This window comes from Gossypium hirsutum, chromosome A13 (assembly GCF_007990345.1).
Source record: "Gossypium hirsutum isolate 1008001.06 chromosome A13, Gossypium_hirsutum_v2.1, whole genome shotgun sequence".
NCBI classification, from domain to species: Eukaryota; Viridiplantae; Streptophyta; class Magnoliopsida; order Malvales; family Malvaceae; genus Gossypium; species Gossypium hirsutum.
The window spans coordinates 13,925,762-13,950,053 of NC_053436.1; the positions used below are offsets into that span (position 1 = coordinate 13,925,762).

At 33.1% G+C, this 24,292-nt stretch overlaps 4 protein-coding genes across 14 annotated transcripts; 3 read left to right on the forward strand and 1 right to left on the reverse strand.

Annotated features, from left to right (window-relative positions):
* Positions 1-230: 230 nt before the first annotated feature.
* Positions 231-6,894, reverse strand: LOC107894064 (transcription factor SRM1). Of its 10 annotated transcripts, none has more exons than XM_016819270.2 (4): positions 6,714-6,894; positions 6,364-6,550; positions 4,514-4,934; positions 231-992 (listed from the first exon to the last, which is right to left on the reverse strand). In XM_016819270.2, exons 3-4 carry the CDS (start codon positions 4,897-4,899, stop codon positions 485-487), a joined length of 894 nt encoding a protein of 297 aa, XP_016674759.1. In that variant the 5' UTR covers positions 4,900-4,934; positions 6,364-6,550; positions 6,714-6,894; the 3' UTR covers positions 231-484. The 10 variants fall into 10 exon arrangements, with proteins under 10 accessions (XP_016674759.1, XP_040940873.1, XP_040940872.1 ...); XM_041084939.1 differs by lacking the exon at positions 6,364-6,550 and adding an exon at positions 5,162-5,267 and having other exon boundaries at positions 6,714-6,870; XM_041084938.1 differs by lacking the exons at positions 6,364-6,550; positions 6,714-6,894 and adding exons at positions 5,162-5,267; positions 6,014-6,309.
* Positions 6,895-8,093: 1,199 nt separating this feature from the next.
* Positions 8,094-8,565, forward strand: LOC121212275 (14-3-3-like protein GF14 omega). The gene is made up of 2 exons (XM_041084725.1): positions 8,094-8,288; positions 8,449-8,565. The coding sequence occupies exons 1-2, from the start codon at positions 8,094-8,096 to the stop codon at positions 8,563-8,565; spliced, it is 312 nt and encodes a 103-aa protein (XP_040940659.1).
* Positions 8,566-11,423: 2,858 nt separating this feature from the next.
* Positions 11,424-15,740, forward strand: LOC107894066 (calumenin-A). Of its 2 annotated transcripts, none has more exons than XM_041084943.1 (9): positions 11,424-11,908; positions 13,228-13,427; positions 13,953-14,055; positions 14,167-14,232; positions 14,375-14,530; positions 14,626-14,722; positions 15,038-15,178; positions 15,262-15,341; positions 15,434-15,740. In XM_041084943.1, the coding sequence occupies exons 1-7, from the start codon at positions 11,574-11,576 to the stop codon at positions 15,158-15,160; spliced, it is 1,080 nt and encodes a 359-aa protein (XP_040940877.1). In that variant the 5' UTR covers positions 11,424-11,573; the 3' UTR covers positions 15,161-15,178; positions 15,262-15,341; positions 15,434-15,740. The 2 variants fall into 2 exon arrangements, with proteins under 2 accessions (XP_040940877.1, XP_040940879.1); XM_041084945.1 differs by having other exon boundaries at positions 11,463-11,908; positions 15,249-15,341.
* A 781-nt stretch (positions 15,741-16,521) lies between these two features.
* On the forward strand, positions 16,522-22,347 carry LOC107894067 (probable protein arginine N-methyltransferase 6). Its single transcript, XM_016819274.2, has 13 exons — positions 16,522-17,005; positions 17,515-17,580; positions 17,885-17,953; positions 18,372-18,407; positions 18,709-18,774; positions 19,810-19,878; positions 20,053-20,130; positions 20,333-20,411; positions 20,581-20,675; positions 21,053-21,137; positions 21,442-21,647; positions 21,806-21,924; positions 22,018-22,347. The coding sequence occupies exons 1-13, from the start codon at positions 16,748-16,750 to the stop codon at positions 22,058-22,060; spliced, it is 1,269 nt and encodes a 422-aa protein (XP_016674763.1). The 5' UTR covers positions 16,522-16,747; the 3' UTR covers positions 22,061-22,347.
* Positions 22,348-24,292: the final 1,945 nt, after the last annotated feature.

The following is a 24,292-nucleotide window of genomic DNA, read 5'->3' on the forward strand; positions in this document are numbered from 1 at the left end:
AGTTCTTTATAAGATTTAGCATGTATTATCTTGTTCTTGGCCACTTGCCAATATATCAACTGAAAAACCAATCGATTAGAAATTTTCTTAGATATGCAGCTCTAATGGTAAATAATTTTTGGGTTTTTTTTTATTACAATTTTTCCATGAAACTTCTGAGCATTGACTATTCTAATGCTAATGATGCATCAGAGAATTAATGAGGGAAAAAAAGAAGAAGAAGAAGGAGAAAAAGGTGCCAAAAAGCTGTCCTACTCATAAACCATGCCATATTTAACATTTTCCTTTTGCACAGTTACCTATATATTGATACATGTAAATACTCTCTCTATGGCTTATTTATAGATTAAACAAATGACAGACATAAACTTGTACTTGCAAATAAGCAAATCTTATTCAGGCTAAATCGGAAAACCCGATAACCCGATATCTACACAAGCTAGTTGTCTTCCGTCTTTTGTACATTTGGCAGCTAAACAGCATGTTACCTATGAGCAGATGTATGCGGAATTGGGTATGTCGCAGGACCCATGTTCATCGGTGCACCATGAACTACCGCTCCTGGTACAGAAGCTCTCACTCCATAAGCCATATGTGCCTGGGCAGGAAGATTCACTGGTGTGCCAACTGCTGAGACGAGGGGGCCGCCTCCTATCGGCTGCCCCATAGTTGGAGCACCATACACACCTACACCAGCCAGTGCAGCAGGATGTTGAGGGGGCTGTTTGGCTGATTTTCCGGATGAACCTCCAGCAGCAGCACCATTTGTTTGACCAGTGATTGGCCCTTGAGGTGCTGAAATATCTGCATTGCCAACGCTGGTGATATCGTGGATGCTAGATCGCCTCCTATCTTTGTTCATGGAGTTCAACCGAATGAAATACTTTTGCGCATGACTTGCCACTTGTGTTGGCGTTCTTGTGACCACAAAGTTCCGGGATATGCTTCTCCAGTCACCTTTTCCATATTTATCCAAACCAAGAAGAAATAACCTGTTTTTCAAGACAAAGATATCCTTACAATCATAATATGAAAACCCTATTGGTCAAACGTACTATCAAAATACATCTCAAAATTCACAGAATAAGAATAAAGACCATCCTTCCTAAAGCCAGTCTGTCAACTAAAAGAAAAATCTGCTTATGAGATCAATCATGTCAGTATTTTTTTTCAATGTGCAGGAAGCATAAATCTCAAAACTCCCAAAAAGATCATATTAATTGTCAAGACTTCAACAGAAGACGGTAACAAGAAGACTAGAAAACTACATTATTGATTACAACAAGATGGAGAGGGAGAGAATAAGCGATGGAGGAGATGCCGATGACAATTACAATGTTTAAAAACTTAACATATGACCCAATGTTATATCAAGCTGCTCATAATTACAGCTGTATTTTAGAAACCCAAACACTTCAAAGTTTAAACAAAATTGACAAACTCAGAGCGCCAACCAAGCCAAAAAGGTGACTTGGGGTTATTCAAGCAACAGAAGCCTAGAAACCATCATGTATCGGAAAGTCAAATCTGGTTATAGTATAGCAATTTTCTGATATGACCCAGATTTGTCTCCTTCAAACATACCTTAATAGATCTACTTCAAGGGGCATATAACTAGATCATAGTACATGCTTTTTCACATCCTATAGAAATTCTAGCTGTTACTGAAAATTAATCCAAATGGGGAAGAACTTTAACCACCGAATACTAAACCATGGAACCTTACCCTTTTCTTCCTCTCGGATTCTTCCGAGTAATGCCTCAGCTATAGCTAATAGGCCTACGCTTCACACTAACAAGTCCCAATAAGACAAGTAAGTTAAGGCATGCCTCTGGAGAGTCATTTAAACAGTTATAAAACCAGAGTCTATGCCAGTTGCACTAACAGGATTCCTCGTGTTAATTCAAATTTTATGACATTTAGACCTTATCATGGATCAATCAAGGCAATCACCATAAAGTAACAAGTAGCCAAGAACAGCTTTATGATCAGTTTTCTTCAAGTGTTTGCAATCTTCTACAATGCTCTAACGTGGCTTGTGACATAAGGCTCTGGAAGACTCCTTATCCTTACCATACAGCTTTTAACATCACAGCAAACACCACAATCCGAATAGATAGAGAAATTGACATCTTTCACTTGAATCTACGTTTATCCTTTCTTCTACATATCCTTTTCTGCAGACGTTCTTTAGATTACCAAGTTTGATTGCTGCCTCTCTAAGAAAAGATTACAACTATTCTCAATATTAGCAACTAATCATGCAATACTCTTTCCAAGGAAAATCCCCTGTTACATTTAATGTCAAATAGATTGTCATATAGGGTCTTTCACAAATGGAGTTTCTTAAGTATGAGTGATCCCAGGTTATGAACATTTCCTCTAGGCTACGAGAAGGTTTTATAGACAAACTAAAGCTAAAAGAATATGTTCTGTAACAATCAAATTCAAGGATAAATAACTGATCAGGAGAACGGATACTGAAACATTGAAAAGGTTAAGCCGTCTTAGTACTCCTTTTTAGCTATGTGTCCTTTTGGGCGGAACAAATATTCTGATAATTACTTAAGCACAGTCAAATATATATAACTGAGACAAAAAAATTCAAGCCTTCATGCTTTTAAAAGAAATATATAACAAAGAAAAATCTTTCAATATATATGCATTTACAACGCACAAGCTTTAAGACACCAAAATGTTAAGTTGATATTTATCATCATAGTAATCTTGCATGTTACTGGCTAAAAAGAAACCATGCCTATTCAATGGTATCAGATATCAATGTTTTACAGGAATTGAAGTCATTTGTAGTGCATACAAAATTCACCAACACTAAATTACAAGAAAGTGCAAGTTAAAGTTTAAGCATGGACACGGCATTTATAACTCATATTGGAACCATAAAATGAAATCATCACAGTAGCATACTGGAATATATGTATCATAAATGTCAAAATACACAGACTACTTCATAGACGCAAACAACAGAGTTATCAACTCAACAACTCTAGATTATTCAGTTTTGAGAATGGGAATTAATCAGAGGACTTGTAAGGAAAGCCTAGTCTTTAGTGAGGAATTTAACAATTAACCAATTAATTCACTGTAGCTCAAATTCAACAATTAATTCATTTGTACTTCTAGTCGCTATGATTTTCTGAGTGTTTTCATGGCAGTGTATTCTATAGCTCCCACACACGTAACTCCAGGTTTGGACCCTTAACCTTCAGCCTGGCCCACCATACATGCCCGGGATGTGTAGCCAAGTATCCTATATTGCATCCATGTGTATTTCTGAAGAGGGAAATTTCTATTTGACTTAAATCTACATAGGGGAAAAGAGGTGAAAACCAATATTTATAATATCTATAGGTACTTACTATCATGATGATACAAAATTGGCAGAATTTCTACTTACAACTAATTATTAGTAACCTAACTGGGAAACAAACTAAATTTATACTTTCAGTTAGTCAGATATTTTGTATCAAACCCACCTCAAATAGGGCAAATATCCACCACACGTGAGGCATAATCCAGTTAGACGGTGATTTGACAGACACTTGAGCTAAAAACAACCCCAATGGTTAAATTTGATGAAAACTTGAACACACCACTCAAATAGTTCTTACTTGTTAAGGCATGGTTTTCCTCCATAATGTGCAAGAGATATGCAACTCAAATTGTGCAACAGACCATAAGTGGCTATATAACCTAAACACCATTTCGTGAGACTTGGTTGATGAAATAAATCACATAGGTTATTATTATTTTCGTAAGTTTTTTTCCTATGCGGTAGCCGGGTGAAAAGTTAATTCTCTACCATAAACCTTCTCAAGTTGTCCCTTCCACATCAGAACCAAATTTGGGAAGCACATTAATAACGGAACCATATGCTGTCATACCAGAAAAGCACGTTGAACACGTGCCAACAGAAAGTAGTAAAAACCTAAAATACCGGTTTTAAGTAAAAAAGTATGGCTATGTGGTGGTTGCCAAAAGCTTGGCACACGTCAGACAAGATTAAATGGTTAATCTCCAGATAACAGCCACAGGTCATACAAGAGTAAATGATCTATCTTCCACGTGGTAACATTGAAATTCGATTTTCACTTAATTATTCACATCAGTTCAGAATATATTATTCATCTAATGGCCATCTACTCACTGAGAGACATAACGCACAGCAGTGAAAATGCCATAGAAGATCTAATCTACCTGACAACTAACTAAAAATAAGCAACCAATAGAATCTTTAATGGTGGAAAGCAATTCCTGGAGATGTTTTCTTTCTTCTTTTTTTTAAATAAAATTAAAGATTCTAAGTATGGATAGATATGAGATTCCAAAGCACAACAAATGCACAGAGTTGCTAAAAATAAAGCATGGAGAATAGTAAGTGTTAAAGTTTCGTAGGGCAAAACAAAATCAAGATGCTTATAAAGGACCTTCAATCAATCAAAATGAAAAACTGAAGATAAAAAATCTAAAATCAGAAGAACTGATTTTTACCTGTGCTCATCCTCTGTCCAAGCAATCCCCTTGCGACGTTCCTGATCTGACCTCGAACTCTTACTCCCCTGATTTGACTCACTGTTATAATGCCCTAAATTGCTGCTTCCTTTTTTACCAGTTCCTTCGTCACCAGCATGGCCGGCTGAACCATCAGAAGAATCGTACGGAGGGAGAGGCACACAACCAGATTCAATCTGGTTAATGTCATCCTCTAAAAGCTCATAGTGCTCTTTAATCTCTTCCAAAGTTTTCCCCGGCACATCAGCTGCAATTTTCTCCCACCGATCCGCAGAGTCCTCGGGATAGGTTGCAAGGGCATTCTCGAATGCCCTATCTTGGCCCCTACTCCACTCGGAGCTATTGCCAGCTTCTTCCACAGTCATCTAGGCTTGTCTCAATCCACTATCCAGAGTATCACCTGCAGGAAAAATGAACTGAATTCACTAAACGGTCAAATTAGGAAAGCTAGTAATGCATATCCAAAATCATGGATTTCCGAGAATAGTTCTCAGATTATTTCAGTAGTGGATTTCACTGACAACAGGTACAATGGAATGTTTAAATTACGGGGAAGAAGAGATATCAAACAAAAAAGAGTATGCAAAACAAGCAAAAATAGATCAAAAAATGCCAAGGTAGCTTAACCATAGATCAATTCCAATAAAATTCAGAAAGCCCCCATGGAGTATGTGAAGAATTCAATACTGGTTTGCTCCATCATTCAAAACCTGGACTTTTGTGAATTGTTGAGCTATTGATGAATGAAAAGACAACAAAGAAAAAAACCATAAAATCAAAGATAATAAATGGCATTTAAAACATTAAAAATTAGAGATTAGTGAATAGTGAACTTGATGGTAAGGTAGTTAGGGTTTCTGACTCTGAAATATATATATTAAAGAGACAATGCAACCAAACAAGGAAGAAAACCCAGAAAGCTATTCAGAATTCAAGTTGCTATTTTCAAATCCAACAAAAACTCAATAAATCCAAAAGGCTACTTGATATAGTTTAACCCAGAGTCCACATAAAATTATCCTGCTACTGCTTAATATATATATATATATGTATAGCAGCAAATTCTTCAGCTCCTCATTCTTTGTTTTCTTTTGCTAATTACATGCTTAGAAGAATCAACAGTACTTAGCAAAGAATTCAAAAGATCTCCCTTTCAAGTTTATATAAGAAACAAGAAAATAAAAATCAATTAAAGCACCCAAAAGTACAATTTGCATTTATGAGGATACTTTAAGTTTCATTTCACGGTTTTATATTTTCTTCTAAAAAAAAATCATCAAACTTTAAGCAATAATCAAAAGAATTTTCGGGTAATAACAAAAATAGGAAACAAACTTCCTTAAAAAAAAAAAACTTTCAACGATGCCAAAAGAAGTAAAACCCAATTCAAGGGTTCCTTCAGAAATATATATATAATTTAATTTTCTCATTGAAGATTCCTACACAGTAATTCCAGGACTAAAGCAGAAAAAAGCTAACCTCATATTCCTTGCTGTTTCACTGTAGAAATCACCATAAAATTGAAAGGCAAGCTACAACTAATATCAAGATTCTGACACTTGAACCAACCAAACAAATAAAAATCTAACCTTTGATGGAGCCAAATCCTACTCCATCCACTATCAACCTTTCCAATTTTTCTTTTTCTTTTTTTTTTTCCAAAATGTGTAAATACTTCTGCAATAAGTTTATATTATTTAAAGTACATGTAAAATTTTAACAACAAACAAGCATAAAATTCAAAAAAAGGAAAAAAAATATACCCAAAAAAGAAAATCTCAAAAAAAGAACCAATTATTTGACAAATTTACGAAGGGCTTAGTACATACAAATTATAGATGATGTTGATGGGTTATCCTGAAAGTATCTACAAAGGAAGTTGCAGGATGGGTCAATTGTCCCATCACTTCCTGCAATAACTTTGCTACAAATTGTTACAGCTGGGATTGAAAAGCCTTACACCCTTCATCCCAAGTTGCTCAACATACACATTACACTCTAATCTGCCATTAATTTCTGCCAATATCATAACAAAGAGAAACTAAATATATTTTATATTAAAAAAACCCCACTTTTTCAGAGGAAAAAATCCCAAAAAAATTAACAAATTTAGATATCAGTAGAGAGATGTCATACTAATACTATAAGCATCCATAATCATTGACTATAAAATCATTACCTTTCTCTTACTTTTTCTTTTTCTTTTTTTTCTTTTCCTCGGTGCTTCTTGTTGGATAGATAGAATAAGAAATTAAGGAAGAAAAAAAAAAGCAAAACAAAGTTTCAATATTTAATTTTATCAACAAGGTTACTCTTTTGGTCTTGTCTTTTCTCTTTTTTTTCTTTTATCTGGGTTTCTCGCCTTATTTTATAGCTTTTAATCTAAAATATATATTTTTAAAATGGGGTATTTTTATTTTGTTAAATTATGTTTTGATCCTTCTACAATATTAAATTTGATATTTAGTCTCTAAATTTTAATTTGATAAGAAAAGATAAAAAGAAAAATTTATATATAGAATTACTAAACAAAAACGAAAAATAATAAAATTTTCATTTATTTTAGAACAAAAAAGTTCAAAAATTTTAACACCTATTCAACATAAAATCAAGTTGCAATTGTAAAAGTAGAAAAATCGTGAAATTAAAGTATGTCAATTTTAAGTATAATAAAGGGATCAAAATTACAATTTGACGCTTTTTTAATTTAATATTACCCTTTTATGAAGCAAAAGGCAAAGACCGAGTAAAGTGGACCTTTTGGGATGCTTAATTTGGGAATCCAACATTGTAAACAGATGTATTTGGTTTATGCCTTTTTATTACATTTAGGGATAAACTAGAAGTGTGACTGTCTAGATACAATGTGCAAGCTGTCATGTAATAATGAAAGAACAAACCAACCATTTTTTGCCACGTAGGCAATAAGTCAAAATTCACGATTCTAGCAAACCACATGCTCCCTGGCCCATGGTTTTAATTATTGCAATTTATTGTGTTTCCACTTTCCACTCTTTCACACACAATTTAATTAGTAAGGTGGACAAGTAAAAAATTATTTTAGGGCGAAAATAAATTTTAATTTTTATGATATTAAAAATATAATTTTTAAAAAATTAAATTAAAATTTTATTATTTTTATAAAATTAAAGTATAATTTTTTAAATTTAAAATTTTAAAGAATTAAAATAAAAAAAAATTATTTTAGAGAAATGGAGACTTGTGCCAACTCCTAAATTCACCCCTAATCATAAGGTTGATGTCCTTGCTTAACTTTTTTTCTTTAAAATATTTCAAAATTCTAGTTTTCTTTTCATTAGAAGTAATAATTGATTAAGTAAATTACATTAATAATCATCCAATTATAAATAATTTTTATTTTTATCACTTAATTATAAAAAAATTATTTGATTAGTAACATTTTGAAAAATAATTTTTTTTCACCTCGGATGTTAAATTCCAACGGAGGCACTCTTTCATTGGTTTAATAACAAAGTTAGTCCCTCAAATCACCACTCATAACCATGGCACCCCTTCCCCACGCGGCGAAGACGTCTACATGGCCAAACTCACTGAGCAAGTCGAGCGCTATGAGGAGATGGTCAAGTTCATAGAGAATGCCGCCTCTGCCATCTCCCACCCCGACGAACTCTCCATCAAGGAACACAACCTCCTCTGTCGCATACAAGAACGTCACCATGCGTCCGTTGCGCCTCATGGAAGATCGTCTCCTCCATCGAGCAGAAAGAGGAAGGTCATGGCAATGCCAACCACGATGTTGTGATCCTCCAGTACATATTCAAGATCGAGGCCGAGTTGTCGGAAGTATGCACTGGAATTTTGAAGCTCCTTGATAAGAACATTGTTCCAACTACTGGAAACAGGGATACTAAGGTTGTTTTATGAAAATGAAGAGAGATTACCATAGGTACTTGGGTGAGTTTAAGATTGGTGATGACAAGAAAGCCGTTGCCGAGAATACCCTAACTGGGCATAAATCTAATGGAACTTTGATGTTTCAAGAACTTTGATGTTTCAAAAACTTTTGGCTAGCTTGTTTACATTTTTCATACAAACACTCAATAGATTGCAAATTTTAGATATTGAAATTACATTCAATTTCTTGGTCTTCATTGTCACCATTCACCAAACCACAATAACTACTATTTTAGTTTTAAGAACAACTACAAGCTTCTTTCAACTTCTTGAAAGATTTAGGAGATCAACAATGATTGTGATGGCGGCTATGGTTTGGTTAAAATGTTCGTGGAAAATTTTGCCAAGAAATTTTGCTCAATATTTTAATTGTTAAAATATAAATATTTATAAATATTTGTTAAATTTTTACATGTTTTAATATTTTATAAAAGTTTAGGGTTAAATTGATAAAAATATATATATAAAAGCTGAGGACTAATTTTATTATTAAAGAAATGAATTTCGATGATAAAAAAATTCAAAACATTATTTTTTATAGTTAATAGACTAAAACAAAAATTTATCTATAATTGGATGATTACTGGTTTAATTTTGGTTTTAGTTATACTTGTAATGAATTAATGTACTTAATTTTTTTCATAATTTAATATATTATCAACAAGTGTCACTACATAAAATAAATTGTAGCCTATTAATTGTGTATTCACTTTTCTAAAAATTGTTTGGATTCGCATTACATCTCCCAGGTGTTGGTACTTCTCTTGTAAGGTACTTATACTTCTCTAGAGGTACCCTCTGGTTCTATCTTTGTTTGAGTCTCAAATAACTCTTATTATTCCTCAACCATTTCTAAATAATTTTAAATTGTTTCTAAAGCTCTAAATTGTAGTAAACTTTCTATGCTTTTATAAAAACATTTTAAGATTTGAAATTTTAAATAACTTTGGATTTTGATAATTATGTGCTTTGATAGTACTTTTCATCAAGTGAAAGGTATTATTACAAATTGAGTTATTAACAAATTAGACTAAAAATAAAACAACTAAATCTTCAAATGACCTAAATAAGGTTCAAATGGGCTGATATTCAAAAAAGTGTGCGTATAGACCATTTATCTCTCAACGTGAATCATTCAAACTTCTTAAAGTAAATCCAAATAGGTTCCAAATCCAAAGTATGTGTTTGTAGGCTTTTTGAAATGCCAAATCAAAGTCATGACATGACTTGAGCTTTTGATAGCTTTGGAGTTCTCTTATCAAAGCTTCTTGGACTAACATGTTAAATTTTGCCTTAAGATGTTAGGACTTAAAATAAGTAATTGGGCTTTAAAGGAAGTTAAATTAATCATCTTTATGGGTTTGAGTTTGAGCTTTAAATCTATAATCCCTTGAATTCTTAAATTGAAAAATAAAATGTATTTAAATTTGCGTGCTTTTAATTATTACAAAAATGATGATTTATTAGATAAACAAATAAATTTCATTAAAAACTAAAACATGCCTCTAAAAAGTTACTTATATCAATCCATCTTATATTATGGATTAAATTTTAAAAAGTAAATCACACCATAGGTCACTATAAAATAATGTTGTTTTTATTGTAGTCGTTCTAATTTTTTTTATCACTTTACTCATTCTAATTAAGATAATTGCTTGAATTGATCACTATCATTAAAAATTATATTAATCCACTAACAGATTATTAACATTACATTTTTTTTACTTTTTACTAAAACTAACGGCCTTTCTATATAATTAGTTAAAAAATACTTTTTTGAGTTTATTTGCAATATAAAAACAACTAATTTTCATTATTGTCTAACATCCAACGTAAGAATTACTAATCCTTATTACCGTACATCTTTATTTCTCCCATCTATTGTGGTAATGAAGATTGATGTTTGTTATTTCATCCTAACTTTTTATGTGTAGAGAAGATGATGTTTGTAAACAATTTTAATTTATGGAAGAGAAAAAAAAGCCTTCTTTTCTGCAGCAGAAGAGGTTCAAGAATTTTTCAGATTCTAGTTAAGTATACTCAGATTATTAAATTGAATTAGATTAAATTTGAATAATAATTTACAGATTTTCACAACATACATACTAAGGGATATTATATTGTGACTTCTAATCATTGATTTTGATTTGTTTGTGTTAATCTTTTGCTCCTAATACAAAGTGGCTGAGGGTTTCAAATTCAAGCTAAGGTGCATTCTATTTTTTTTATTTAATTAATAATTAATTTAATTTTTTAATGTAAAAATAAATATTTTATTATTTAAAATAATAAAAATAACTTTTTAAAAAATATATGTATATATAAAACTTACTGATTATTTTTTATTAACTTAAAAAATTATTTTATAAAATAAATGTTAAGAATTTTTTTAAAAAAATTTATCAAAAAATTCCAAAAATCATAAAATAAAAATAAATCTAGAAGAATTAAATCCAAAATTAATATGAAAAATTAATAATCCAATCATGGATGGTTCAAAAATAAATAAAAAGAAAATTGAAAAGTCAGCTTATTGGTAAAAAATCTCTTTAACAAAGTAAGTTAATTGTTATTAATTTTAAAAATAAGTAATTAAAACAATTAATTACAATGTTAATATTTTTTATTAATTGTATATGATCTTAATTGGTATAATAATAAATTTAGCTATTAAAATTTATACATTCTATTAACTTGATCCTAATTTAACAAATTTATCCCATAATGTGTAAATATTGAGGTTAAATTTGTTGAATGTTTTTTAATTAAGTTCAAAATGATAAAATATATAAATATTAAAGGTTAAATTTATCATTTGACAATCAAAATTATGTACGATTAACGAAAGACTTTAACATTTCTGATTGATGGGAGTATATTATTTGAATATTTTTAATAGAGATTAATTTGCTCAAATTAAAAATGAAGAAAAAAAGGAAAAAAAAACTGATAGTAGTAGATGTTACTCAACTGAACTATCTTTTCAGTTTTCAGAAATATAAGGATTGAAATTAATTTCTCAATTTTCGTATTAATCAACGCTTAAAATGAATGATCCATAGTAGCATTAAACAAATCTAAAATTAAAAGGACCTCCAAGAAAATGGGAGAACTTTCTGCCATTGTGTACATGACCTTGGCTCTGCTAATCCTTTTCATCATCTCTTATTCCCCTAAGAAACACCCTGCCAACAACCGCCGCCGCCTCGTCAAGCTCCGCTCTTCCTTCAGCTTCAGCAATCCCGCCCGTCACGAGCCTGTCGCTTTTGATCCACTCGTCGCCAAGATCGAGCGCCTCCGTGAAGACAAACAGTGGGAGAAGCAGTACGTGGAGCATTTCCGCCCCGACTATTTACAATACCCCGAACCCGCTGAAGAATCGCAGCCTGAGACCGAAGATTACTTGAATGACGAGGACAAGTTCAATGTTACCAATAGGTTGGTGGTATTACATTCACATAGACAGCCTGGTTGAATTTGTATCGGATAAATTCAAATTGGATCAATCTCGAGTTTATAATATTCCGATCATTTAGTCAAATTTGAAATTGGATCATTTCGGTGTGTTCCGATAATTTATGTTTGAGACTTAGTTGTTTAGGATTTTTCGTTTTTAGGTTATCTGACTTTAAATTCAGGTTGAGTTGTTTTAGGTAGGTTGATATCAGTTCGGTTGTTATTTTTTAAAATAAGTTTTTAACTTTCTATCATAATTTGGTTTGATTTTTGATATTTTGAAAATCTCCTATTAATTCGATTTGGTTAACCACGATTTTTAAATCCGTATTTTATAAACCCTCCAAACAAGTCGGATTGGATCGGTTTTTAATTTTTGGGTTTTTCTTGCTTAGCCTAGTTTTAGGACGGGATCTTTACTGGGTTAAAATCATGGTCAAATAGAGTTGGATAGAGTTTCAGATTAGATTGATATGATCGAATTTTTGAGTTTTAGTCAGAATTGAATTTTTTGTCACTATTGTTGTTACTATTATGTTTGAGGCTTGGTTTTTTAGAACGGCTTATTTATGTTTGAGGGTCAGTTTTTAAGATTTATCATTTTAGGGTATGTTACTTCAAGTTCAAGTTCAAATTGTTTTAGGATGGGTCATTACGAGTTAAAATCACAGTCAAATAAAGTTGGATCGAGTTTAAGTTTAGATTGATAGGATTGAGTTTTTTATTTTAGTCAGAATTGAAATTTCTGTCACTATTGTTGTTACTATTATTGCTTACTAAGGGTTGAAATTTTGGAGCTTTAGTTAGTGTTTTAGCTGCCAATTTTAGTTAAAAATGTGTTTTTGATTATCAATGTTACTATTTATGAGCTAGCTATGTTTACTTGTTCACATTAATGCTTCATTAGTTCATTTATCCGATTCAATTGCATGTAAGTGTGAATTTGTGTAACAAATATAATCATTACTATTCTTGGTAATGATGAATCCTATTTTATTTACTAATGGTTATATAGATATATATATTTGTTATTCCTCATGTGCTTTATAGAAAACTGGTTAGGTGTCTTCATTATTATAAGTATTGAGATGTGAGTATGCTTAAGTCCTTTGTGAATGCTTTTTAGAATGAGTATATTGTGATGATTTGGTTGGAAATATAAATTGATGTTATCGGTTATGTCTTTGCTTCATGATGCAGTTCACATAAACCTTGCACCTATATTTGTATTCTTGTTGACGCATGTTGGCAGTAAAATTTTGGTAGATGTTGATAGAGTGGAGGTTTAATGTAATGAACAGGTTGGTGTTGCTGTTTCCCAAGATTGATGTCGATCCAGCAGATGGTTTTGTGACTGAGAATGAATTGATTGAGTGGAATTTGCAGCAGGCTATGAAGGAAGAGTGGTTCAGGAGTTTGAGGGAGATGGAAATTCATGACATAAACAATGATGGGTTAGTTTCATATGCAGAGTACGAAGCTCCCAGTTGGGTGAAGAATGGTCTGTGGTCTATACTCTACCATTATGCTACTAAATTATAGATCATGTTGTAAAACTAGTCCTTTGTGTTGGCTTTCCTTTTTTTGCTTTTAAGCTAAGTTCTTAGGTGGCTGCAGTTGTTTGATAGATGGATTTATACTGATCTGTAGATACTTGCAGTTGTTTGATAGATGGATTTATACTGATCTGTAGATACTTTTGACGAATCTGTGAAGTCACTTTTTGAAGTGATTCTCAAAACTTTTGAGAGATATAGTGATTAATGACATTAAAACAAAACAACAGACATGCATGATCTGTTCTTTCCTGCCATGAGGGACGAGTCAGTACTTACCATGTTCCCTTTGATAGAGACATAGAGTAAACCATTATAACAAGTCTATGCTATTTATGGATCTTATCTTGCTTTCAATAATGATCATTGTAGATTTGTAGTACAAAACTTGGATATTGTATTTGATTTCTGTTTAATTTGCCAAGCAGTAATTTTAGAGGTGGTAACTTTTTTGTGCTTCTTTTATCTAGACTACGCATCATTTGGTCATGATATGGGCTGGTGGACAGAAGAACATTTTTATGCATCAGATGCCGATGGTGATCACGTAATGAATTTAACCGAGTTCAATGAGTAAGTTCCAACTTATACAGCAAGTTCCTACAAATATACTTCCAGTGAAAAGGGTATTTTCAATTGCTGCTACTGCTATCTCCCTATTTTTTCTGCTTGGTTCTTTCCCAGCTTTATGCACCCAGCTGACAGTAAAAACCCAAAGCTACTTCAATGGTTATGCAAAAAGGAAGTAAGGTGACCTGAGTTTTATTCCTTTTCCTTTTCCCTGTTTTACATGTTATCCCGTTTTTCATTTGATCTTTTTCTTTTTCCTTCTATTATTGCCTTTCAATCACTATGACTTTTGCCCCCTTTTTTTTTTCTTTTCCTCCCTTAGGGAAAGAGATGCAGACAAAGATGGGAAGGTTAACTTTGATGAATTTTTTCATGGTGTATTTGACTTGGTAATAAACCATGATCCATCTGATTACTCAATGGACGCCGAGACCCCAGCTAAACGGATGTTTAGCCAACTTGATAAAGATGGTGACAGGTGCTTGTATGAACATTTGATGTTCGGTATATGTTTGGAATGGAAACTTATTCTTTTGGATGGTTAAATACATTTCCTTTGGTTATCATTAACAGATTATTGTCAGATGAAGAGTTAGTACCAATAATTGGGAAACTTCATCCATCAGAGTGGTACTATGCTAAACAACAAGCAGATTACATCATATCGCAGGTATTTACACACCAGATAGTTGAACATTGCTATGCATGTACGTATGCATGAGTTCTCTAGTGTTCCATTTTATTCAGCAAATACGATGTTCGTTTGTTTTAGATTAAATGTTCCTGTATAAGGAATAATTTTCTTGTGAGTCATAGTTGCTGCAAAGGTTTTGACAATGGAATGAAAATTTTGAGTTTCACTTCCTTCTCAACCAAGGTTTGACATAGAGATTGCTACCCCTCCTTTTGGAGGAATGAAGTTTATTTGTACCGAACAAAAAAAAGAAAGCTCTGTTATTGAACATTTTTGTTAATTTAATTACAGGCAGATTTGAATAAAGACGGTCGCTTAAGCTTAGTTGAGATGATTGACAACCCGTATGTATTTTATACTGCCATCTTCAATGATAGTGAAGATGAATATGAATACCATGACGAGTTCCGCTAATTGCTAATTTCATGAGTGGTAAGAGGAGCCATCTCTAAGTTGCTTGCATCTATTTCATATTTTTTTGCGTAAACCGAGCTGCTTTCAGTATAATGTTGCAGGACACAAAAGGCAGCAATAGAATTCAAATTCTTTTCTAGCAATTGTTTATGCTTCATAAACTTTCTTACCGATACCCGTGGTGAGTTCTTGTACTCCATCATTCAATGCTGACCATTTTCGAGTTTTTATTCTATCCATCTGCTACTTCAGATTACTATTTCCTCATTGCAGGTTAAGGGCCTTAGCTTGTTCGAAAGGTGGTTTCACCATTGAAGCTGGTCCTTGAAATTTCATCTTTCTGGCATACATTTGTTAATTACAGTAGACTGATGTTTTTAATGCATTAAAGTTTTTTCAAGTCTAAAATTTTGATGATCCATTTGACATATGTGTATGTCAAAATGCAGGGTCCATATAAAAGCAACATAGTTGCCATCTGGTATGGAAACTCAAAATGTGCAGATTCAAAGTTGTAAAATAATTTCATTCCATTTATTTGTTTATTCAACCACATGAAAACAACTCATGTATTTCATAATTTATTATTGTTCTGGTTGTCAAGAAGATTTTACCAATCCACCACCACATTATAATCAAATGGTTTTTTATTGCACTAAAAAAATGGTTTTCAAAGGTGCAAAATTATTGATTAAAAACCAACTTGAATTTGAATTCATTCAAATTCGAAAATAACTTGAAATATCCAAATTTATAATGACTTAATTTGAAAATTGCTCCAAACGATTATATTCAAGTTGAAATGACTCAAAAATTTTAAAATTCAAATAGACACAGTCCAGATTGACTTAATAAATCATTCAACTAGGGGGACTATTTAAAATATCAAAGTCATAAATTATAGATATAGTAGAGGGATTATGTATATAAATTAATAATTCAAATTACACAAAAGGTTGAAACCCTTCCCCTAGAGGTGTTTATAAGTTGAGCTGAACTATAATACAATTTAAAAGATTAAAATCATAAATGAGATATAGTAGAGAGGCTATGTATATAAATTAATAATTCGAAGTATATAAAAAGTTAAAACTTTTTGTCTAAGAAGTATTTATGAGTTGAATTGGATTGAGATTTAATTCTAAAAAATCTAAACTAAAGCTGAGCTAATTCAAACATGTCTAAATGATTTGTTTCACTATAAAAGATAATAAAAATATTTTTATTTAAATTTAATTATAAATATAAATATTAATATAAGCTATTTCTATCTTTTCCATTATTTTTAAACAATAAAATCGACGGATGAAACCAATTCGGTTTGAGAAATATAAGGCTAAGGTCCACCAGTTGGGCTGACCGGGCGGGTAGCCATGAACCCCTCAACCCTTGCCCTTATATATCGGATTATAAGCTGTTGTAAACGCACCGCAAAACCCCAAAACCTTCACCGCCATTCGGTTTTCATTTAACAAACAGTAACGCAAACCAGCTTTCCCTCTTTGGGTTCTTGACAAGGAAAAACGTTGTGGTTTTCTCCCTCCTCACATTGCCCGTCAATTGCTACTCTCCGGCGACTAGCAAAACATGTCTGGGAGCACAGGAGTTGGCAATGTCCCTCGCCAGCAGCAGACCTCGGGAGGGAGGCGAGGGGGAGGTCGTGGGAGGAAGGGAGGTCGTAGGTCACGTGAAGTGTTTAGGGCTTCTGAATCCCAGCACCCTCAGAAGAAGGACGCCAGCGACGATCAGCAAGACCTGAAATCACCTCCTCCCGCTTGTACGGACTTCGACGTGGCCTACTTTGAGGCTTACGCCCACATTGGTATCCACGAAGAAATGATCAAGGTCTTTTTCTTTCTTTCTTGTTCTTTCTCTTCTACGTAATTGTTCTTAACTGAGTTCATTTTGTTTTTGGTATTAATGCCTCTTGATGGATTGTGTGGAATTTCTTCCACTTCTAGCTTTATGAGTTTAGTCTTTTGGAAGCATTTTAGTGCTTGCATTTACTAGGGGAAATGGGTTATTGCCAAGATCGTGTCTTGGAATGAGAGCTTAACATTGGGAATTTAAATTTGAGTTGTTTTAGCAATGTCCTCACGTTCTTTGTTTACAAAAAATGTTGCTTTTTACTATTTATGAACTATCTATGAATTTTTTGCTACCTCGTTTAAGCAAGGTTGAATCTTGCATTTGTAATCAAAAGTTTTAGCACTTCTTTACTTGTGCTCGTTCCAATGGCGAGTTCTTTAAATTATAGTTCGATGTTTAAAGAATTTTTCTTTTTAAAAAAATAATGATGATAATAGAAATTCATGATAATCCACTGATCATACCTTATCTCTAAAAGCATACAGGATCATGTTCGAACTGAAGCTTACCGGGATGCAGTCATGCAACACCAGAGTTTTATTCAGGGGAAGGTAATGCCATTTTGTCCTTGTTATAAAACTATATGTAATCTCTCTTCTTTCTTGAAACCAAATGATACCTGGTTTTACCATATTTGGTTTGATTTTGTGTAAGATTCCTGTTTCACCTAATCACAACATTATGCTGTACTGATATTATAATCTCATCTCTGGGTGACATGCATTTATGTCTAATAGAAACATAGATACAAAGCATGCGGCTCTCAAACAGCCAAGTTGGTTTAAGGGTTCTCTCCAAATAATATTTAGCTGGTTTATTCCTCTTCCTCATTATTTATTTTGACTATTTTTATAGGTTGTAGTTGATGTTGGATGTGGCACAGGCATTCTTTCGATATTTTGTGCTCAAGCTGGTGCAAAACGGGTATATGTTTTGAAGTTCTTATCGCATGATTGACATATTTATAGCAGAGTTATGCTTTTGAGAGTTGATTCAATCTCAATTTTTTGCACATCATGTGTACTGTTTTGAACTAATTACTGAATATCGCATTATTTAGTAAGTGCAGAGGATTGCTAGAAGTTATGTTGAACTTTCTATTTTTGGTTTCCTCTAGGTTTTTCTTTCTTTCGTTGTGAACTTTATAACTTTACCATAAAGAAGACAAGGAGGCTTCAATTCAACTATTGACCAAGAGCAAATGTAGATAGAACTGCAATTTTGTTCTTTAGTATATATATTTTTTGGAATTCTCTTGCTATCTCAAAGTTATATTCTTGTAATGTTTATGGATTCAACTAAATACAACTGTCTAATATCTTAAGCAATTTTGTATTTTCAGGTTTATGCAGTGGATGCCAGTGCTATTGCAGTGCAGGTACTTTGTTGCATTAACGCTTAACTACGTGTAGCTGAGGCATTTTTACCTTCTCTTTTGAGAGTGCTAATTTAGCTCATTTTCCTTCTCTCGTTGCCATTTTCATTTTCTTACTGTGTTAATTGCTACAATGAGATTATGATACCTGGTTAACACTGCTATTAGAATCTGTATGCTATTAGAATCTATCAACATTGTGGAATTATATATATTCTTTACTTCTCTAGACCTTTCTTTGGCTGCCTTGTTTAAAATGGAACTGACCGTTTGGTTTGTATTCAACTTTGCTATTTGCAAGCAGGCCAAAGAAGTGGTGAAAGCAAATAATTTAGCTGAAACGGTCATTGTATTGCACGGGCGAGTTGAGGTAGGCTTTTCCTCTGAAGCTTGTAGATATCTATGCTCCTTAAATGGTTGCAAGAATATTAGAAAAAAGAATAAGCACCTATATATATTAGCATTTTTTATTTCTTCTCAGACTTATTGACGTGTATTTCCTTAAATGGTTGGGAATGGAGGAGTTGAATTTAACTTCGGACTTTGTTGGAGGGATAAGCCAACTTAGGGTTAGATTTTCTTTCTTCAACTTTTTTAAAGTCATTGAGAATAACTTCTTTATCTTTAAAGCCACAAGTCCGCACAATCGGTTTCAACATCGTGGAATTAGAGATGATTCTTCTGCATTTACTGTTGAGGTCAACAGAACACTAGCTGCACTGGAAAATCAAGGTGGAATTCTTGTTTTGCTGTGTGCAAAATGGATGGAGACCTTTGTCGGTGCTTTACATTTTGCAAACCATTTTAGGGCTTTGCATTGGTGCTGGTGTTTAAATCTCATTATAGATGAGAAAAATTGTGACAACACCTTCTAGATGCTCTCATTAGTAGAAGACTGCAATTGTGGTAGCCTTTGTGGATATATTTGGTTAAATAGTCGCATCTTTCTCATACTTGATATGAGCACCATTATAGTTATGGGGATCATAGGATAATAATTGGTGAAAGCTTGTACCTATTGGTCATTGGCCATTGTAATGTTTGCTGGGTTGCCAGCTTTCACATTGGCTTGGTTTCAACACCCGGGTGTATCAATTCATAGATTAATTATCGAACAATGAGTGGATATTACTGCTATTTGTATCTTTGTTTGGAGGAGACACAAAATTAGCAGCTATTGTAGGCTAAATTTATGTAGGTCATTCAAGATAACGAAGACTCAATTTTCGTTTCTACATTTATGTTTACAATCTAGATCTGCTAATAAACTTCTAGATGGTAGGGTCGGAGAGGGGGGTGGACAGCTATGTGCTTCACACTGTTCTGAGAAATGTGTTACTTTCTCTTGAACTGATTTATTTCCTTTCGAATGTCTGACAGTTTATACTAGTTATAATTTCTACAGGATGTTGAAATTGATGAACAGGTTGATGTAATAATTTCAGAGTGGATGGGCTACACGCTGCTCTATGAGGTGATTGTTAAAACCTTGCATCATATGCTAAGTTTATTTTTAAAAGATTTCAATGAACTCTTACATGTTCAGAGATTAGAGCATTATCTTTTATTCATTCAATTGACTCTTTGTCCTATTCTTTTTACATTTATTTTACTTGCATATGTGATCACCCTCATTACAATTTTCCAGAGCATGCTGGGAAGTGTTATTACTGCTAGAGATCGATGGCTAAAACATGGAGGCCTTATTCTTCCTTGCACTGCAACGGTCTGTGTCCCTTCTTTTTTATGCCAGCTATTGTAACCTTGTTTTGCTACTTGCTGACCATGACAGTGTAATTGAGCTGCTTTGTTCTTTTTCCTCTCTGTTTAATGGTTTGCGACTCGTATGAAGTTTTATTGTGTTGCAGAATATGTTTCTCATGATGAAAATAAACTTATTTATTGTTTTCACTCTTTACTGCCTGCAGTTATACCTGGCACCCATCACACATCCTGACAGATACAATGACAGCATTGATTTTTGGCGCAATGTCTATGGAATTGATAGTGAGTATGATGCTAAGTTAGATTTGTATTTTTTTTCATGCATATATATGTGAAATTAAATTTCTACAAACCTGCTTAGAAATTTCAGCTCTCATGTCTTTTGCTTGTAGCTTGTTTCTTTGTTGATTGTGTGTGAAATAGGAAATTATAATGTTGATTTCTCTTGCAGTGTCTGCAATGCTGCCGGTAGCAAAACAGTGTGCGTTTGAAGAGCCATGTGTGGAGACAATAACGGGGGAAAATGTTTTGACATGGCCACATGTGGTTAGTCTTCTAGCTTTCTTGCTTTTCCCCTCTGGTTTTCCCTATTGATTTCTGAAATCAGAAAGGCCACCGTTAGTTTTATTGTATCCTTTACGTCTTCTTTACCTAAGACATCACATTCCCCTTAGATCCCCAAGGCATGAGTTGGAAGTGCACCACTGGTGTCTATGTGGCAACCTAATAGATTCTTCATAAATTGAAAATTTGATGTAACAATTTCTCATTAATGCCATGTGGCTGTTGCTTGAGACATTCTCTTTGCCAACAGCGTTTGTCCATGTTATATGACCAAATTGTGAGCTCTAAAGCAATTTTCATTTTAACATATTTCTAAAAATTGCTCATCAAATGGCATTGAAATATATTACGATAAACAGGTTAAGCATGTGGACTGCTACACTATCCAACTCAATGAGTTAGAATCTATATCAACAAGATATAAGTTCCAGTCAATGATGCGAGGTAAACCCATTATTGATACCTTTGCTTTTTCCATATGCAATGTGCTGTCTTCTTTCTGTCTGTGTGCATACACATGCTGTGTTGGGAATTTCCATTGTGTGTGCAGACCAGACAATTGAGATATCATGCAGTAGTGTAATCAGTTTATCCTCTTTTGTTAATATCTTTCAGTTTACCCATTGTTACACACCATTTACTTTATTTCACATAGGCCTTTGTTTCTTGCTATTAGCTTACATGGTCGTTGTAAATTTCCTCTATGTCTTCATTTTGAGCATAGTATTCGTACTTCCTTGATTCCCAGCTCCACTACATGGATTTGCGTTTTGGTTTGATGTTGAATTCAGTGGGCCAGCAAATTCTTCTATAATCACTCCAAGTCTATCCCCACTCATTGGCATATCAGATGATGATCCTGTTGATGATATCCCAACTAAGAAACGCACCGATCTCAACGAACCACTTGTACTCTCAACAGCACCAGAGGATCCTCCAACACATTGGCAACAGGTATCATATGCAAAAGTTGTTTGATTCTATTAAGAAATACGCTATTGATTTGAGCATAACAAAATTCTGAACCGTTGTGAACTGTACCAATTTGCATGATGGTACTGCTTCCTTTCTTTAAGGTACCCTTTTTAAAGCTTATGACGTAAATTTTGCAGACATTGATATACTTGTATGACCCCATAGAGGTGGAGCAGGATCAAATTATTGAAGGCTCTGTAACACTATCTCAAAGCAAAGAAAATCGTCGATTTATGAATATCCATCTTCAGTATTCGTGAGTAACAGCGTATATATTTTTTCTAGGCTAAAGATTAGCCTTCCTTGTGATGGTGGTGGCTCATCAACTTTCTAATCTTCACTCTTGCAGTTCGGGTGGCAGATCCTTTGTGAAAGAGTCAGTATTTCGATGATCCGTTCGAGGTATTACTACTTTTTACTGAAGACTTGCACAGACAGTGATTTGACTAACATTGACCATACAAAGCTGCACAAAGATGAAGCTATTTGTTTTACCTTGGCCAACAAACTGGAAGTTATGAAAATTTGACATTACCTTTGCTGATGCAGCAAAGATTATTGTTTGAAACACCCATGAGATGAGATACTAGTGTAGCAATATTTTGTAGACTAGTTGAAAATTCCTTGTCCTTATGGAACTAGTAGTAAATTCAGCATTTATCCCGGACCCGTTGTTTAATTCAACTGGTACAACATGCTGTCATCCAGCAAATCTAGTGTTGGGATCTTAGCATCTATTAATTATAAAATTGATAATATCAATTAAAATATTAAATAGATAAAGTAATGTGAATAAAAATAATATCAATGCATTACAAACGAAATTTTATGGAAATTAACAATAATGAAAAACTATTTCAATAATTGATCAGTTGGTTTGAAATAATGATTTATTAGAAAATTTATAATATAGCTTGAGAAAATATTTGGTACATTGATGTTTTAGACTTCAGAAACAAGTGTTAGTGAAGTAAAAAAAGTGCATTACCGTATATCAAATATTAACCCATTTTATATAAAGAATGGTTTTTAGGCATTTCTCATTTGAGTTAATGCGCGATAAACTTATGACACTAAATTAATGATTTTTTGTATAATATAAGTACATATGATTTTGTTTTTAATCCTTCAAATATGTTCATATTTGATATATAATCTATATATTTAATATAACAAACATTAGTTTTTCTTAAAACACCCCTTCAAAGATTAAGGAAAGAGGGTTTGCATGACTAAAACATATGTTTTAGTGATGCACTTGAAACTAATTAAAAATATGACTAAGGCAAGTGTATTTATTAATTAATAGTATAGTTATGGTGAGTAAAGATATCGTTTCCACATAAATTAAAAATATTAGTAATTACCGTCTTTCTATTATTTAACCAATAAATTTGAGTGATTGATTAAAACTAAAAATTAACTAAACTAATTAACTACAAACGCGACAAAGAACAAATCAGGAAAATAATCGAGTAAACAACCAAGAAGCGAAGCAATACCCAGAAAAGAATTCATCTAGACTTCATCTGTCACTATCAATCTAAATTACGCAATTTCTCCACTTATCTTGATCTGTAGAAATCCTTGAACTATGCTAAAATCTCTCTTCAAGAATAAGAGCAACTGACTCTAAGTTAATTAAATGAAATTTCTTTCTAATTAAAACCTTATTATCGCATTAACTCGATCTATGGATGCCCTAATTAGATTTGACTTTAATTCGGTAGATTTATGTCGTCCTATTTCTAAAATTGCATGCAACTCCACTCAATTACACTAGATTTACTCTCAAACAGGGTCTATTCCTCCTCTGATTTAAGCACATCAAACATGGATCAATAGTCTAGAAATATTAAATAAAAAATTAAGCACATATAATTGAGAACAATATTTAAGTCTTTATTGCGTAAAATAGAAATCAAATGACAAAATTCATCACAGGGTTCATCTCTTTGGGTATTTAGAAAATTAGTTCATGCTTGCAAATAAAAACATTCAAAATACAATATAACCAAAAGAAACAAAGAAACTCATGATAATTGTAACACCCCTAACCCATATCCGTCATCGGAACAGGATTACGAAACATTACCAGAGTTTACAGATTTAAAAACAATCTACACATATCATTTACTATTCATAACCATATTCAATCATAATGTTCCTTGAATGGGCCCTCGAGAACCAATTTATGATGTAGAAACAAGTCGGGACTAAATCGGGAACTCAGAGAATTTTTCGTAAAATCTCAAAATTTTTCTTAAGTGCAGGGGATACATGCCTGTGTGGCTAGGCCGTGTGGCTCACATGGCCAAGTGACACGCCCATGTCCCAGGCTGTGTGGGCATTTGATGTGAGGCACACGGCCCCTGTCCCTGCCCATGTAACTCTCTGACTTGGGTCACATGGCCAGCTACACACCCATGTGCCAGACCTTGTGGAAAATTTAATTTTCAAAAATTAGCTGCAGGGGTCACACGGCCAAATCACATGCCCATATACTAGACTGTGTGACACACACGGTTGAGACACACACCCGTGTCTCTACAGTGTGTAACACCTCCTAACCCTTATTTGTCCCCGAAATAAGATTACAGGCATTACCAGTCAATTCAGTTCAA